Source organism: Podarcis tiliguerta (genome assembly GCF_965153285.1).
Source record: "Podarcis tiliguerta genome assembly, chromosome: 9".
In the NCBI taxonomy this organism is placed as follows: domain Eukaryota; kingdom Metazoa; phylum Chordata; class Lepidosauria; order Squamata; family Lacertidae; genus Podarcis; species Podarcis tiliguerta.
Genome location: NC_139542.1, coordinates 46565315 through 46578708, shown reverse-complemented (window position 1 = coordinate 46578708; position 13394 = coordinate 46565315). Strand labels below are relative to the sequence as shown.

The 13394-nt window shown below is 40.9% G+C and overlaps 1 protein-coding gene across 3 annotated transcripts in view; it reads left to right on the top strand.

Annotated features, from left to right (window-relative positions):
• The window catches only part of VEGFC (vascular endothelial growth factor C), a 38859-nt gene extending 27751 nt beyond the window's left edge, over window positions 1-11108 (top strand). For all 3 annotated transcript variants that reach the window (XM_083457468.1, XM_083457467.1, XM_083457469.1), the window contains exons 3-7: window positions 457-647; window positions 2709-2860; window positions 4826-4935; window positions 5186-5519; window positions 10582-11108. In XM_083457468.1, coding sequence (XP_083313594.1) covers window positions 457-647; window positions 2709-2860; window positions 4826-4935; window positions 5186-5519; window positions 10582-10696 — 902 coding nt within the window. In that variant the 3' untranslated portion in view covers window positions 10697-11108. The remainder of the gene's footprint in view (window positions 1-456; window positions 648-2708; window positions 2861-4825; window positions 4936-5185; window positions 5520-10581) is intronic.
• The last annotated feature ends 2286 nt before the right edge of the window (window positions 11109-13394 follow it).

Sequence of the window (13394 nt, the reverse complement as noted above, 5' to 3'; positions counted from 1 at the left end):
CTCCACAAAGCATTTTCACCAGTGGCTCAAGTGTACCTAAGGACTTATCCCCACTTACCTTTTGTCCTGCTGTTTCCATGTACAGGTCCATGCTTTAAAGCTCCATATCCAAGTGCTCTTCTTTCACCCTGGAGTTTTCCCCACTTTTAAAGCTGAAGCACAACAAATGACAATCCAGGTTTTCTACAATTCAGCTTTAAAGAGTGGGTTTGCACGGGGAAAGCTCTGGAGGTTAGTGTGGATAAGCCCTGGTAATAAGACTACTGTTAGAGAACTAGCATTAAAGAACTCTGATATTGTTGTTGCTGCTGTTGTGTTTGCTTTTTACAGAACTCAGTTTCTATATAAACATGGTCCATTTAATAAGCAAGTTTTAACTACTTTCAGGGGAATCTGATTTTTAACCATTAAGAAAACCTGTGTTATAACTTATGAGCTTTCCCTGTAACTTGGCAGGTATTGATAATGAGTGGAGAAAAACTCAATGCATGCCACGTGAGGTATGTGTAGATGTGGGGAAAGAGTATGGAGCAACAACAAACACCTTCTTTAAACCTCCATGTGTGTCCATCTACAGATGTGGAGGTTGCTGCAATAGTGAAGGGCTGCAGTGTATGAATATCAGCACAAGCTTCATCAGTAAAACGGTAGGTTGTTATCTCAGCTACATTCTGGGTTTGTTTTAAGCTCTCAGTGTCTACATGTGATTGAAATGTGCGCTGAAATTTGGATCTGCTTTAAAAGGAATACATTGTTCTGTTGTTTACATTGTAAAATATAATATGAATGCATTTGTTGCAGAACTATAAGAATCCCAACATTCTGTCCCAATCTCCCAGCACTATATCATTATTTTGGGACCAAACGAGAGCCTAATTTTATTATTAGTTAATAGTAACACACAAGCAATAAGCAGGGCCACACTGAGTAGCCCCTTCCTCTGGCTACCATGTGACCAAGCAAACACTTAAAGGAAAGGGAAAGCCTTCAAACATACATTTCCTGTATGTTTTCATTTTGTGCACAGTTTCCCAGCATGGTTCCACTTCCCCACATGTTAGTATTAATTGTGAGAAGAATGTCCAAAGATGGCCAATAATGTGACATTATTTACATAATTTGCCTTGTACGGCTGGTTTTTTTTTATAACTAGGCAGTTAATTGTTGTTTTCTTTGGGACTCAGATAATGGTGGCCACTTTCAAACATGATGGAACACAAGCAGTTTGCAGAGAGATGTTAAAAATCCTGATCAAGACCCCTGCTAATTGATCGTCACAATCTTTTACCACTATTTCCAGCACCCCATCTGGGCTAGCAGCTTTGCTGGGATTCACCGCCCACAATGCAGCTTTCACTTGATGGTCATATAAAAGAAGCGGCTGTGAATTTGTAGGCTGGCAGACAGGAGCCAAGATATCTGCACTTTTTGCCTCATAGCGGGCAAAGTAGATGTTCAGCTCCTCTGCCAACATATCATTGGCCGTGACCATGTTTGTCATATTGCCTTTATAGTTGGTTAGGTGCTGCAATCCTTGTCACACTTGTTTCATATTGTTCTCAGCTAACCAGTTCTCAACCTTGAGCTTATATTGTTGCTTTGCCTCCTTGATGCCTTGCCTAAGCTTTATTCTTGCCTCTCTATATGTGTCTATGCTCCCTGCCTTAAAGGCAGTATCCCGGGCTTTCAAGAGTGACCTAACTTCAGCAGTCATCCAGGGTTTGCTGTTCCTCTCTGCCGTTACATTGTCGGTGCACACTTTAATATAGAAAAGTACAGCATATGTGTATCTGTGCAGATCTTGATGTTCAAACACACTCCAATCAGTTCTTTCAAAACTGTCCTGGAGCTGACTAAGAGCCCCCTCTGGCCAGATTCTAACTGTTTTTATAGCTGGCTGAATTCTTCTAAGGGGGATGTACTTCGGACATAAAAAGAGTAAGGAATGGTCAGATGAACCTAAGTGGGGGGAGGGAGATTGCCCTGTACGCCTGCTTCAGATTAGAGTACACTCAATCCAAGATATTCTTCCCTCTAGTGGGTGATTTCACATACTGTTCAAACTTAGGAAAAACTGTCTTCAGACAAGCTTGATTAAAGTCCCCCACCACAACCAAGGCACCCTCTGGATGTATTTGCTGCTGCATGGAAATGATGTCATATAATTTAGTTCTGTTTGCTATTTGAGTACCAGATGGAGCTGGTGGACAGCTGCCCTGGACACAGAATTGACCTGGGCCTCCATGAACAGCTATGACTCCCAGGCTGCGCACCTGGTCCTTCAGGACCAGGGAGTCCCCCATGCCCACCCACCAACTGTCCCCAAAGAACAGTATTTCTTTCTTGTCAGGATTCAACCTCAATCTGTTAGGTGCCATCCATCCTCCAACCACCTCCAGACATTCACTGCCTTCGCTGGTTCTGAATTAAAAGAGAGATAGATTTATTTATTGTATTTATATACTGTTCTTTCTCCCAAAGGAGCCCAGAGCATCAAACACATCCACAGGTTTATTTCAAATCAAATCAAATTTTATTAAACGGTCACAGACCAGATTAACTCACACAGGTTTATTTAAGAATTCTGAAACAGTTTAAGTAATTAAAACATTTTAAAACATTATAAGCAGCATGCTAACACATTGGTCTCATTTTTGCTTTTAATAAAAACTTTTATTTCTGTTTGTTCCCCTTTTATTTTTGTGCAGTTATTTGAAATAACTGTGCCACTGTCTCATGGTCCCAAACCTGTAACAATCAGTTTCGCGAATCATACATCCTGCCGATGCATGTCCAAACTTGATGTCTACAGACAAGTTCATTCAATCATTAGAAGGTCCTTGTCAGTTACACAAACACAGTAAGTATTAGATTTGCATATTTCTTACTCTGTTTTAAAAACTCTAGAATACAATGCAGGTTCCTGGTGACAAATATTTAAACAAGTGTATTATAAAGTTATACAAAATTTTAGGAAAAAGTTATTTAGTTGATTTTTTTAAAAAAAAATCAGAAGACAAGGTTATGCCATCATTAGCTTTATGCAAAAATTCATGCAGATTCATGTATTAGAGTGTGAACCTTACATCAAAAAGTGTGACTCAGTTTGAGTCATGAAAGGACTGCAACACTTCAGGTATTTAGTCAAGCTAGTTTTTAAATTAAATAAACAATTGTTTTTGATATTAAGAAGTATTTTCAACCTAAATTATGAATAGTCTTCCACAACCGTTTGCCAGAGTATTGAATACTGAATAAGGATCATAGAATGTGGCGGGGGAGTTCGTTTTTCGTATATGTGCTGCCGAAGCGAGTTTTTCAACTTTTAAGCAACAATATAACAGTTGTTTAGTTATTGTGAATTGAATGTAAATTCAAAGGTTATAAATCAATTTGAAGTCTGAGGTGTGCTCGCTTAATTCTTTTAATTGTTATTTCAAAACATACTGAGTTGTATACAGAAGAATGGGAAAAAACACACAAAAATCATAAAACAGTTTGTGGGGAATTTTCCAGAGGAGACATTTTGTATATGTTAGAGCTCATTACCCTGGGTGTATTAATGTCTGCAAATTGAGTTTAAACCACAGACTTACTGGATTAATTGATGCAATAGGCATTTCCCAATATTCTACTATGGCCCTCAGGACTTTGCAGGGTTTTTTTTAGGATGCGGCATGTATTGGGTGGAAATGGAATGGCAGTGAACAATGCCACTTCACTTTACAACAAATGCATGCTGTGATAGGCAATACAATTCTGTAAATCCCGATTCATTCTAGTAGCCATTGATAGCTCTTACCTTTTCTGAATTTGTCCAGTACCCCTTTAAAACCATTCAAGCTGATGTTCATATCTATTTCTTGTAGAGTTCAATTATACACTGTGAGAAGTATTTTTCGCTCTATAAGACGCACTTTTCCCCTCCTAAAAAGTAAGGGGAAATGTGTGTGCGTCTTATGGAGCAAATGCAGGCAGGAGGCTCTGGCTCAGGGATCCCTTTAAAGAGCCACTTGGGTGTGTGTGCGGCTCTTGGGGGCTTTTCCCCAAGGAGGGAGAAGAGCTGCCCTTCTCCCTCCTTGAGGAAAAGCCCCCAAGAGTCCACACACTCCACACGCTCTTTAAAGGGAGTGCGGCTCTTGGGGGAGCCTTAGCCATGCGCAGCCTCTCCTGGGCATGGGATGAAGGCTCCCCTTGCCTGGGAGAGGCTGTGCACGGCCAAGCAAGAAGCCAGGACAGCAGAAGCTCCGCTGCCTTGCGGAGCCTTCGCGTGGCTATCCCTGGCTTTTGCGGGAGGTGGGAGAAGGGACAGAGCGTGCGGCTCTGTCCCTTCCCCCAACCCCCAGAAAAGCCCCCAAGAGCAGTGCTCCCTTTAAAGAGTGTGTGGCTCTTGCGGAAGGTAGGGGGAAAGCCAATAGGCTTGCTTTCACTGAAGCCAGGAGGGCTCTCCTGGCTTCAGGGATAGACCCACAAAGCCTCCTGAGCGAAGATGGAGGAGCGCTCCCTGTTAGCTCAGGATGCTTTGCATTGCTTTCTTATTTCTTGTTTTCCTCCCCTAAAAACTAGGTGCGTCTTATGGTCCGGTGTGTCTAATAGAGCAAAAAATATGGTACTTCCTTTTGTCTGTCCTAAAGCTCCCACTCTTCAGCTTAATTAGATGACCCTGGGTTCTGGTATTATGCGGAAGGAAGAAAAATCTCTCTCTATCCAATGTGAATGCAATCAAATATATCTTAGGTTTCATTTGTCCGCATCTGTGACCCATGCACAAAAACGCTTGTCTTGCATTTTCAGTGTACTAAATAATGCAATATTTTATCCCTAGGTGTCATGTGGCAAACAAAACTTGCCCAAAAAATCATATCTGGAATAATCAGATTTGCAGATGTCTGGCTCAGCATGACTTCAGTTTTTCTTCTTACCTTGGGGATACCGGTAAGCGAATATGCTCCAGAAGTTGCATTCACTTAACGTGGCATTATTCAAGCAAAATAAAAATTATATGCACATAAACTTTTTAAAATTAAGAATTCTCTAATCCTTTATAACTGGCTGTTCACTTCACATTACAAATTCAGTGATTTAGACATGGGTATGAAAAATGTAAAACTAGCAGATATGTTTCACTTTTTTCAATGCATGAAGCAAAATTTATTTATTTTCCTAATGTTTGCTGTGTTTATAGACACTGCTGAAGGATACCATGATATCTGTGGACCCAATAAGGAGCTTGATGAAGAAACCTGCCAGTGTGTCTGTAAAGGGGGAGTGAGGCCTTCCAGCTGTGGACCTCACAAAGAACTGGATAGAACATCATGCCAGTGTACATGTAAGAATAAACTGCTGCCTAGCTCATGTGGCCCCAGCAAGGAGTTTGATGAAGAAAAGTGCCAATGTGTATGTAGAAGAACATGTCCTAAACATCAGCCACTAAATTCTGCAAAGTGTATTTGTGAATGTGTAGAATCTCCAAACAAGTGCTTCTTGAAAGGAAAAAGATTTAATCACCAGACATGCAGGTAAGTAAAACAACTGAAATACTTTGTCTTGCAACTTAAATTAAATTACCGTATTTTTCGCTCTATATGGTGCACCGCACCATAGGAGGGGGAGAACAGGGGGGATTTTTTTTTCTTGTTCTCCCCCTCTAAACCAAGGTGCGTTCAAAGTGCATTCACCCAAAGCCTCCAGAGCGCAGCGGGAGTTACTGCTGCGCTCTGGAGGCTTCAGGCAGCTACCTTGGAAGCCTGGAGAGCGAGAGGGGTCGGTGGTGCACTGACCCCTCTCGCTCTCCAGGCTTCAGTGAAGGCAACCCGAAGACTCTGGAGTGTGGCAGGAGTTCCCGCTGGGCTCCAGAGGCTTCAGGTTCCTATCGACCTGCTCTTTGGGGCTGGCGGGGGAAGTGCTGCTTTCCCCCACCGTCAGCCCCAAAGAACAGGTTGGGGAACAGCGCAAAGGCTGCGTGCAGCCTTGCCGCTGCCCCCCGAGCTTGTGGGGCTGGCGGTGGGGGGAAGCGCTGCTTCCCCCCACCGCTAGCCTCAAAGATCCCTGAAGCCTTTGGAGCGCAGCGGGAACTCACGCTGCGCTCCAAAGGCTTGAGGCTTCGGGGACAGCCCTTGTAGCCTCCGCAGGGCAGCGGGGTGAAGGCACCCCACTGCCCTGTGGAGGCTTTGCACAGCCAACCCCAAGCTAGAACAGCAAGACAGAGCCCTGTGCAGCACCCCGTCTCTCTGTTCTGGCTTTGGGCTTAGCCGCGCAGCCTGCATTCGCTCTATAGGACGCACACACATTTCCCCTTAATTTTTGGAGGGGGAAAAGTGCGTCCTATACAGCGAAAAATACAGTAGATGTTATTTTTGTCCTGCTAAAAGACATTGGTAACAGTTTCTCAAATTTTCCAATAATCATGCTGTATATTTGATCTTTAGCAGTTGTCTGATGCTTATCAGAATTAAAGTACCGTATTTTTCGCTCTATTGGACGCAGTTTTTCCCCTCCAAAAATTGAGGGGAAATGTGTGTGCGTCCTGTGGAGTGAATGCAGGCTTGTGCCATAGCCGCGCGCAACCCCTCCGGCAAGGAGAGGCTGCACGGGGCTATGGCTTCTTTAGCCCTGCGCAGCGTCTCCTGGCAAGGAGAGGCTGCACGGGGCTAAAGGGGAAGGCAAAACAGCGAACGGGATGGATCCCACTCGCTGCCTTGCCTTCTTCCATAGCTGCGCGCAGCCCCTCTGGCAGGGAGAGGTTGTGTGCAGCCTGTATGCTGCTCTTTGGGGCTGGGGGGGGGGAAATATTTTTTTCTTGATTCCCCCCCCCCTTAAAACTTGGTGCGCCCTATGGTCCGGTGCGCCCAATGGTGCGAAAAATACGGTACTTTACTAGTCTGGAGATAAAACATGTTACTTGTCATACAGAATGGCCTACCTGAACAGGAAGTGTGTTTGACACTAGTCATGTATGTTTACATTGCCCATGTAATCTATCTTTGAGAATATTACTGTATACAACTGCATCATTGATGAAACAGATGTTTGCAAAAGCAGAGCTCTGAACAATGCTGTTCCCTCCACTAAATAATCTCATTTTCTTCAGCACATACGAGATAGCATTGATTTCAGATATTATCCCTAAAAAAATTATGGAAGTCACCTAATAGTTGTTATTTACAGTGTCATCTAGGACCTGGAGAAAAGTGTATTATTAAGATTATACAGCAAGTTTTAAGCTTTTTCAAGGGGAAACACCATAGACAATGTACAATCTACAGGCCATATCCAGCCCAACAAGGTTATTCTCCTTAAGCCAATTGAAGACTTGCTAGAAAAATGATATTATTGGAAGACCTACCACAATATGGTTATGGGGATTAATTTAATTGGAAGAAACTTCAGGATTGAACTCATAGTTGAACAATTACTCCATTATGGATTATTTCCCATTATAATCTAATTTTAAATATATTCTCTAGGATTATGTGTGCACCAGGTTGTTTTGTTTCCAGTAGGTGTTGTGTAACTTGAGATTTAGAATTGTGTATTATATACAAATGAGTTGAACAAGTGTGACAAGTTATTTTAACAAAGCTCACCACAAGATGGAACAGGTTGGCCCAGGATGTTTCTTCCTCATTCTTTGCAGATTTCCTCATAGCTGTGCTAATTTGTTGCAAGAATTGGCTCCAGTGTAACTATAATCCTGTTACAAACATATAATACAGTATCGAATTAGTTTTTATAGAATGCAATCTCCTGTTTCAAACACAACCTTTTGGTACACACATTTCTCTGCATGTGCCATCCTTAGCTGTATTTGAAAATCCTAATATATACTAGCAAAATTACATCCTAGTAGATTTCAAATCCAGCTTACATCCTGTTCCTGTCCTTAAAACCGAGCTGCCACTGTTGGATGTAGGTTCACACACACACTGTGGTTAAATGAATGCACTGTAAGAACTTATTCCTCTTTAACTTCTGTATGATTCATGCAGAGAAGAGCCACAACACTAACTCCAACACAGTTTTTCATATGATGAGCATTATCTAGCATTTTTCTTCCCAGTAGTTATCTGCCTACTTATATATATTACTTTTGCAGAGCCAAGAGCAACCTAGAATAAGCCATACAACTGAATGTGATTCTACTGTGAGGAAAACAGAATGATATGTAGTCCGTTGTACAAAAGAGTATGGCACATCTCCCTGAATAACCTCTGCAAAAGTAGCTAAGGCTGTTTGCATATTCTCCCAAAGAGGGATATGCTCACATGGGTTTTCCATAGAATGCCTGAGCCCCAATAATGTCCCTTATTTATTATGAAGGGAACTGTTGGTGATGCCATTACTCCGCTGTGCTTTGGACATTGAAACAGGATGTAACAGATTCTCCCATTTAAATGTTGATAAATTTCCACGTTTTGCAAAACTAGTTCCCCTAATGCAGTTCTGTATGTTGCTTTCACTAATATATATGTGTTTTAGTGAATATTTCCCTACATACTTAAAAACAGACATGGGTCCAGAACTGAATACTGAATATTGGCACTAGAGAGGAATGTGCATATATAATCAACAAAAGGCTGAAGGAAGGAAGTGGATCAGGGTAGCAAGGGGAAATTTGCCTTGAGATGTATCTCTTCAACACTGTTCCCCACCCCATACACACACACAATAAGGATACTTCTGCCACTAAAAGCAGGCAGGCACTTGCCTGGAAAAGAAATACAGCAAGGTGGGCTGGGTTTACCTTGAAGGGCATGTGCCCTGTGAATACAATAGTAATAATTTTATTATTTATACCCCACCCATCTGGCTCAGTTTCCCCAGCCACTCTGGGCAGCTTACACCATATAAAAAGTTGTAAAGACATAAGACATTAAAAATTTCCCAATATAGGGTGCCTTCAGATGTCTTCTAAAAGTCACATTTTCAGAGCAAACCCAACCAGGGCAGTTCCAGCTCAAGAAATGGGGGTTGTCCCCAGAGCTGGGTCCATGGAGTTAGGTGTACCAATCTACTTTTAAAAATCCAGATACAGAAGCACTTTTCTGAGTTCAAGTTAGATGGGAGCAGGGAAAGGCATGTAGGGACAGAGACGAAAGAAAGTGTCCTCCCTCTGTCCAGGAAGTCTTTTCCCCTCCTGTGTATTTTGTTGTGCAGACATCTAATATTTTATTTGTAAACTGAAATGCATAAGCTATTAATCAGGAGGAATGTTAATTGAGATCATTAAACTATCTTTTATAAAAACAGAGATAATTTTTAAAACAAATTTAAAATATAGCTGTGTTGAAACTTGAAACGTATACTTTTCGCTCTTGATTTGCTGCCAGTGTTTGAAATAGCAAAAGACGAGTGCTTTGTCTACATTACACACCAGAGGCTATTTGGCACTATCAGTGTGAGGTTATGTTAGGTCAACCTGTTTTAAAAACAACCATAAGAAATTATCATGCTATGACAAACTTGTTTATAGCCTTTTTCCTGCAATCCCTGTAGAAACAAATTATCCACTGATGCAAAATATTTATCTTCTAAGCATGAAGTGTTGGTTAGTAAAGTACTTTTTTACTTCCCTGACTGAAGTGCTATAAATTACTGATGTCTTCCCATCCCATTTTCAATTCATAATGTTATACATATAAGTCTCTGAACCTGCACATTGCTTCCACTGATGTTACAGGAATTCTACATGAGCAAGGCTTGAGAAATCTTAAAATTAGACTATTTCAGAGAGAAATTCTTGGCTTTTTTAAAAAAGAAAGAAAATAACTCTGATCTGTAAGATAGTTCATTACAGACAAATTGTTCAGACTAGAAGGTATTGCAATTAGAAGCTCAGTACCAGAAAAAGTTAGTAGTTGTGTAAATAGCTAGAACGTTTTGATAGTGAGCAATTATTAGCGCTGTGCACAGAAGAAGTATTTGCTTCAGAACCCACCTCAACGAGTCAGATATGCGGTTGCCTCATCTTGATATTGACATCACACTTCACCTTGGATCCAAGGCATCATTAACAACACTAGAACAGCAACAACAGAACAGTTCACAATTCAGTTATTCATCTTGCATGAAAATCCAGAAAAGACCAGGGCAAACCACCATGTCTTCCATTGGTGCCAGAAAATTGGCAGTGTTTTTTTTGGGGGGGGGGGCAGAACAGTAGCTGAGTTTTATTTATTTTTAAAGCCCTGAAATAGCTTCTGATATGTTCTATTCCTATTCCGAAAGCAACATAACTAAGTAAAGAGAGCCCTAATAAATCCATTCCATCATTGGATGCTAGAAACTATCATTCACAGAACTACACCTACCTCTTCCTTGCTCCTCTCTGTGTGGTGTTTTCCATTTATGGAGAGCTTACACGAGAGAGAGAAGCATCTGCAGGCGGAGCACTTATTAAGACTTATAACTATCCACAGTATCCAGTTCTGTTTGCCAGCCACTTGAATCCACGCACCTTACAGAGAATCCTTGCATAGATTAACTGCTTTTTTTCCAAGAGCACATTGTAGATTTCAGAATAGGCAGAATAATTTCTCATGTCAGTTTTACAACTGTTCCCCCCCCCCCAACTTTTTTCAGCTGCTACAGACCACCGTGTACAGTTCGAACGAAACGCTGTGAACCTGGATTTTATTACAGTGAAGAAGTTTGCCGTTGTGTGCCAACATATTGGAAAAGACCACTTATTAATTAGTGAAGAAGATACCATCTGACAAATTGGTGTACATTTTTCCTGTGTGTTTTTCTTTTAAAAAAGACTGCTAACATTTTGGATTTACTGTGCAAAAGAGACATCATAGGACTATTGGACACAGACTCATTTGTGCTCTTAAGACGTGTGGAAAGCAAATGTAGAAAACAAAACCTGGGATTTTCTTCATTATAAAGAACTCAATAAGAACTTGATTTTTTTTTTTCTAATGACCAAACAGCCTACATTTTCTTCCTTGTGATTTTTTTAAAAAGATAATAACTATATAATTTATTTCCATTAAAAATATTGTACTGCATTCTTGTTTATAGCAGTAACAATTGTTAAATCTCACTGTGATCAATATTTTTATATTATGCAAAATATGTTTTAAATAAAATGAAATTGTATTATATGCTGCTGACCATGTTCACTATACTATCTCATTAATTAATATCTATAGCTGCAGTTGGGGGAGATGAATGGCAACTTTAAGTATTCTACTGGAATCCAGATAAAATGAAGACTGCTACACATAATTATAAAACTGAACATGTAAAAAGTTATATTTTGAGCCATGAAACTTCAGAGTTTGACCTTATGCTATTTAGAGTCTATTCACCAGTCTCTCTAAGAGCAAACTTGGTTGTCCTGTGCTAATCAGTGAAATGGGACCAAATACAGAGACAGAATTTGACACACTCAAAGGACTCTCGTATGCAGGAAAATGCTACTTATTTAAAAAGAGGCCGCCCCTCCCCAGGAAAAAAAAAACAGCTTCCCAATAGGGGTTGCACATGTGCAAAATCCTTCCATAGGAACAGAATATTTGAAACAGCTCAGTGCCCTATTGGTGATGGGGGGAAATGGGACTAGAGTGCTAGAGTAACAGAGCAGTCTACACACAAACACACTTCAACAGGACAAAACCCCACTCTCTCAAACTGTAGGAAGATGCTTAACATGTTTTCTCTCTGTACTACTCAGCCTTGCCTACAACACTATAATCCAAAGATTCAGGCTAGCTGTACAGCTTGCTGCACACCCACCACTGACCCAATATGGCATGGAAAGGAGGTCCAACCTCCCTCAATGCCATTTGGACTAACAGAACAGTTTGTTGCCCTACCACTATAGCATGCAAGTTTGAGGCAGGTGATACAGCATTAGCAGGGTTTGTAAACCACTCCCCTTTTAAGTTGGAGGCCATCCCCTTGGCTCTACTTCTCTCCCTAGAAGTATAGCCCCCAAGGATCTTTGGGTAGATATTGCACTCTGAACATCTATATATCTAATGCTGTCATGGTGCATCTTTTAACACAAAAACCTTAAGAGTATCGTATGAAACAGACAATTCAGTAGTCAATTATGTATGCAAAACATCTTCCAAAGGAAGCGTTCATGCATCTGATTACATAATGTCACATAATCACCTGATCCACAAATTCCTTTTAGGCAAAAAGCATTGCCAGTAGCTTCCATTAAGGAGGCAACTCCACAAACTCAAAGGGGCCTGCATGTGAAGTTTGTAAGCCCGTACTTGGCTGGAAATCCATGTGCACATTGCACTGCACAGTGGGCTCTGGATCAGAGTGAATTACAGTGGTACCTCAGGTTACATATGCTTCAGGTTACATACTCTGCTAACCCAGAAATAGTACTTCAGGTTAAGAACTTTGCTTCAGGATGAGAACAGAAATCGTGCTGTGGCGGCGCAGCGGGAGGCCTCATTAGCTAAAGTGGTGCTTCAGGTTAAGAACAGTTTAGGTTAAGTACGGACCTCCGGAATGAATTAAGTACTTAACCAGAGGCACCACTGTATTTCTACTCGTGTCCTCAGTACACTTTGGTGGCACAGCTCTGCTGAGGTAATTGTACAAGCCTACTTGTACAAGAAATGGGCTGCAAACTTTCATAACTTTATGAAAGCAGTGCTTGCGTTCTCTTCTGAATTTTTCTCGGATTTTAGTTTCTCTGTTTCCTGTGTCTGAAAGAGCTGCATCATTGCATTACTAATCCAATATTAGTTCACAGAGGACTTTCAGACATTGTAGAAATCCCTGTGTATATACAGTTTACTCTTGATGAGTCTTTCTGTTCCTATCTGCTATACCTTCACTGTCATTCACACACAAAAGTATTTGAAATACTGCGTGCAACCTTTTGATGATGCATTTGTGCATCATCATGAACACAGGAATGTGCATATTTCTCTTTTGTTTGTAGTGTTCCTTACAACAGGAATGTCTATAAATAAGTAGTGCTGTTTTTTAAAAAAAATCATTGAGAACATCCAAGAACTTAAGATTTTGGCACCAAATGCTATTACAAAATCTGTAAGCTTTTGACAGCAAAAGTACTTCTTCAACAGCTGTCGCCGGAAGGAAGAATGTAGTTCTGGAACGCCAGTTGTGGATAGTCAACACACCATCTGTGACCCCTGCTTTATATACCTGCACCCTGATCCAGTTCTACTTGTTGATAAATATATATAATTCACTTACTGTATTTTTATATGAACCTTCCTCTCAAAGGTGGAACTGCTATATTAGCAAATGTTGTAATTAGGAGTGCAGATTTGTTTCACTTGCTGAAACAGACCCATGGTTTTTAATTGCTGCAGATATGGACCCAAGCAGACAATCAAATTCCCAAAAAAATAAAACTGCTGTTTCAGAACATGGTAGTAAGGTTAAAAAAA